The sequence below is a fragment of the Neomonachus schauinslandi genome, chromosome 1 (assembly GCF_002201575.2).
Source record: "Neomonachus schauinslandi chromosome 1, ASM220157v2, whole genome shotgun sequence".
In the NCBI taxonomy this organism is placed as follows: Eukaryota; Metazoa; Chordata; class Mammalia; order Carnivora; family Phocidae; genus Neomonachus; species Neomonachus schauinslandi.
In genome coordinates this window covers 203,652,032-203,656,205 of record NC_058403.1, presented here as the reverse complement: position 1 = coordinate 203,656,205, position 4,174 = coordinate 203,652,032, and the positions used below count along the sequence as shown (strand labels likewise).

The following is a 4,174-nucleotide window of genomic DNA, read 5'->3' as shown; positions in this document are numbered from 1 at the left end:
GGGCGGCGCGCCAAGGGCACCTTGAGGTTTCCTTTTCTTCCGCAAACAAGAGGTTACATAGCGCTCCAGTTCTCGCAGGGTGGACGGCTTCAGAGTCTCAAAGTCAATCTCGATCTCATCAGGGTTGGAGTTCTTGAGGGAGGGCTCCCGAGACTGGATGATGTGCACCACACGGCCCAGCTTCTCGCCAGGGAGCTTGTTGATGTCCAGGCTGAGTTGCCGCTTCTCCTCATACGACATGGGCTTGCACTTGTCCTCCTCCTCTGACTCGTACGCAGGAGGGGGCTTGTTCTTCATGGGCGCTGGCTCCTTCTTGCTATGAAGGGGCGATGCAGACACTGTGAGGAACGAGTGTCCTGGGAAAGCCAGGCACCCATTCCTCCATTTGGGGCTTGGTGGATGGCTTCCACACCCCCACCCAGATGGCCTTCAAGGGAAATGGGGGAGGCTGGCAAGCCCTTATCGGGAGCACCCACTGCAGACAGACTGCAAACCATGTTCTGTCCTCACCTTCCACTCCATGCTCCCTGCTATCCCCCCCCCTCCCTTCCCAAACACAGTGGGCACCAAAGATCCATTCCAGAGGAAAGGGCACAGATGCAGCCTCCCTACCCATCATGGCGGGCAGGGGTTGTCCCCCCTACCCCCCCACCCCGGGCAGACTAGGGAGGCACAGACCTCACATTGCTGTTGCTGCTATTATTTTTCTTGGTCTTTTTGGGAGGAAGTTCCTTGGCTTTGCTCTTCTTATTCTCCTCCACTTCCTCTTTCTTTTTGTGCTTTTCCTTTTTCTTTTCTTTTTTGTCTTTCTCCTTTTTCTTTGGTTTGTTCTGCTGGGGCTGGGAGAGGGCTGCAAGCTGCTCGTGCACGGCTTTGAGCTGTGGAGCAGACAGGCAAGACACACACACCCATCATCCTAGTCTCTGTGTGGACCCCCAGGCGTCAGGGGGCAGGGGAGGAGGGAAGCACAAGGAGGGGGCTTGGCCCTCAGCCTTGTGACCTGTTGCCTCACCAGATTTTCGAAGTGCCCATGCCCACCCGGGCCACAGACTCGGATCCGAGGGTGGCAGGTGTCCTTCCTTGCTAGAGGAGCTGCCCAAGCTGGCAGACACTGAGCTCCACGGCCATCCAGGAGCAGGGTCCCTAGGAGGCTGGGTACTAAGGCCCTGATGTCTGGCTTGTAGGGCCCCAGGAGAGAGAGATATCCTGGCTCAGGCTCCTCCTTCCAGATACTGGAAGATCTAGAAGCCTCACCTCTGTCCACAGAACAGCCACGTCTCCCCAACAAAACATCCACGTATGTACAATAGACTCTTGAACAACCTAGGTTTTAACTGTGCAGGTCAACTTACAGTAGTTTTTTTTTTCCCCCCAATCAATACAGTACTATAAGTGTGTCTTCTATTGCTTACCATTTTTTTTTCACTTTACTAACAACTTACTTCATTGTTAAGAATATAGTACATAACCTATGTAACCTATAAAACATACATTAATTGACTGTTATAGGTAAGGCTTCTGGTCAAGAGTAGATTATCGGTTAAGTTTTCTGGGGGAGTAGATTTTCAGCTGCACAGGAGGCCAGCACCCCGAAACCCTACACTGCTCAAGGGTCAGCTCTGTGTTTACAACGCACGTGCACCTGGCACAGGTGGACCAGCGGGAATTCTGCTCCTGCGGAACTCGGAACTGGAACTCCGCATGCCGTGGTGACCCCTGGAGAGACTGCCTGGTCCGTGCATGCTGGGATGCTGGGGGACCGGGTACGGGGCTGCAGGCACCCTCACCTGCTCCTGGAGCTCTGCCAGCCGCTGGGCTCGCTCCTCTTCAGAGTCATCGGTGGAGCTGTCACTGTCGGAGGAGCTGTCACTGCTGCTGTCGCTGGACGAGGGTGGGGCCACCACTTTGGTGGGGGGTGGCACCGCCGGGGAGGACACGGCCACCACAGGCTCCTCTGGCTCATCTGGCATCTTGGCAAAGCGCATCTCGAACACATCCTGGTGGGGGAGAAGCCGTGCCCGTGAGGGCTCCCAGGTGCCCGGGCATGTGTGGCAGGGGGCTGCCTGGGCTGTGGCTCAGCATCACCACAGCCTCCCCGGCTGCCGGGATTGACTCAAGAGAAAGCAAGCAGGAGGGTCAAAGAGGGCTGGGCTGATGGTGACCCCCCCCACCCTGCCCACTAAGGCAAGGGGTGGGCCAAGGCCCCTTGCCAGCTCTTCCAACACTCCTCACAAATTCACTTTGAAAAGAAATATGTTCCTGCCACGGCCTGGCACCCACTCCCCAGGAGATACAGCCCAGGTATGTACATGTGACCCAGGTCACAGGAGGCCACTGGCCCACTGAGGATGTCTGCTTAGGGACTGAAGATAGATGGCAGGTCAAGGGAAGGACCCACGAAGAGTGCCCCAAGGCTCTTGTCAGGTCAGTGCTTACTCAGCACTTCCTGAGGGAGCCTTCTGGATGCCAGGGTCGGGCACCAAGAAACAGCAGTGAACAGAACAGGAGCCTCTGCCCACCTCGGGTTCACACTCCTACAGGAAGTGGGTGCATTCTGCAGTTTTAGAGAGCATTCCAGGCAAAGGAAACAGCACGTGCAAAGGCCCAGCCCTGCAGTAAATGTGCCTGGCACAGAGCCCATGGCCAGTGAGGCAACTGAGCCTCTGCTACAGTGGGCACATGTCTGCATCTGCCTCCCCACTCCTCAGATCACCTCTGGGGCATGTAACTGAGCAAAGCCATGCCACTGGCTGAGGTATCTCCAGGGCATGCCCGGCAAGGTGCGAAAGGTATAGAAGAGTGGCTGTGGGGGGTGTTGAGGACGGGCTGCAGGAGGGAGTAAGTCTTGTGAGGTGCCAGTGACCCAAGCTTATATTAAGCATGGGATCCCTTGACAGGAGACTGAGACCTCCCAATTCTAAGACCCAGGAATCTGACGGAACTCCATGTGGGGTCACAGAGCTTGAGCACAACTCCACCTGGGTACCTGGGCCCACCTGTGCTGCCCCACCAGCCAGCTGGGCAGGTCCCTTCCTACCCTGAGGGCTCCAGGGTCATAAATTCCAGTGATGACTCAGGACAGAGGACAGCAGTGAAAGGAACAGAGCTAGCTTCCCAGCAGGATATTAGGACCTACTTTAAGCCTGGACAAAGTTCGTCAACATGGCATCTCACATAATTCTCGAGAAGGGGCCTTTCCCAAGTGTGAATGGATACTTCAGAGCTGCACAGCCCAGGAGAGCTGTGGGATCTAGCTGTGTCAAACAAACTAGGGTACACTTCACAGAGCTGGCCCTAGAAACCTCTCCTGCTATCTCTGGAAACACAGCTTCAGGTTTCCCTTCCCCAAGGCAGCTAGGAAAGGTGACCCAGGCAACAGGGTAGGTTCGTCCTCAACTGCAGTGCTGTCCCCTCCCCTCCAGACCACCCAGTTCAGCCTCGTCCAAGGCAGCTCCTCCTCCCAGCAAGGTGAGGACCTAGACTTTGCTGTCTAAATGGTTTTTTTTTTAAAGATTTTATTTATTTATTTGAGAGAGAGCACATGAGAGAGGGGAGGGCCAGAGGGAGAAGCAGACTCCCTGCCGAGCAGGGAGCCCGATGCGGGACTCGATCCAGGGACTCCAGGATCATGACCTGACCCGAAGGCAGTCGCTTAACCAACTGAGCCACCCAGGCGCCCTGTCTAAATGGTTTTACTACCAGACTAAGTCCTGAAAGGGTAATGCCTTTTTAATTCACGCAGAAATAAATTCTGGAGCAGGTCTGAGGGCAATGGAGAAGACACACACAAGGGATGATCAGAGACTGTCACCACCCAGGCTGCCAAGGAGACAAGGGCTCACACCAGAGCAGGGGCCCTACAGTGCCCTAGATATGAGCAGGCCTGGGTCCCCAACAGACCTACACGAACACCCACGAAAAGCCAGGCCTGCTGCCCAGAGGCAGAGGGCAGGTTAGAGGAGTGTGCCTGATGTGTCTGGATCCCACCAAGGGAGGAGGGTGGCAGGCACAGCCAAGTACTCAGTGTTGCTGAGAGGTGAGCCTTTACCAGGTGGGAGCTTCCTCGTGCCACTTATCTGTGCACCCAGCCTCTCCTGCCAGCTGCCAGACAGCACTACCCTTGCCACAAGGACATCCCTACTCCTCCCCAACAGGCTGTGGCTATTGTGGAAAT

General features: G+C 55.8%; 1 protein-coding gene across 4 annotated transcripts in view; it reads right to left on the bottom strand.

The window, feature by feature from the left end:
• The window catches only part of BRD4 (bromodomain containing 4), a 37,162-nt gene that overhangs the window by 18,763 nt on the left and 14,225 nt on the right, over positions 1 to 4,174 (bottom strand). For all 4 annotated transcript variants that reach the window (XM_044914057.1, XM_021683294.2, XM_021683297.2 and 1 more), the window contains exons 7-9: positions 1,788 to 1,997; positions 679 to 878; positions 21 to 316 (exon numbers count right to left, since the gene is read on the bottom strand). In XM_044914057.1, coding sequence (XP_044769992.1) covers positions 21 to 316; positions 679 to 878; positions 1,788 to 1,997 — 706 coding nt within the window. The remainder of the gene's footprint in view (positions 1 to 20; positions 317 to 678; positions 879 to 1,787; positions 1,998 to 4,174) is intronic.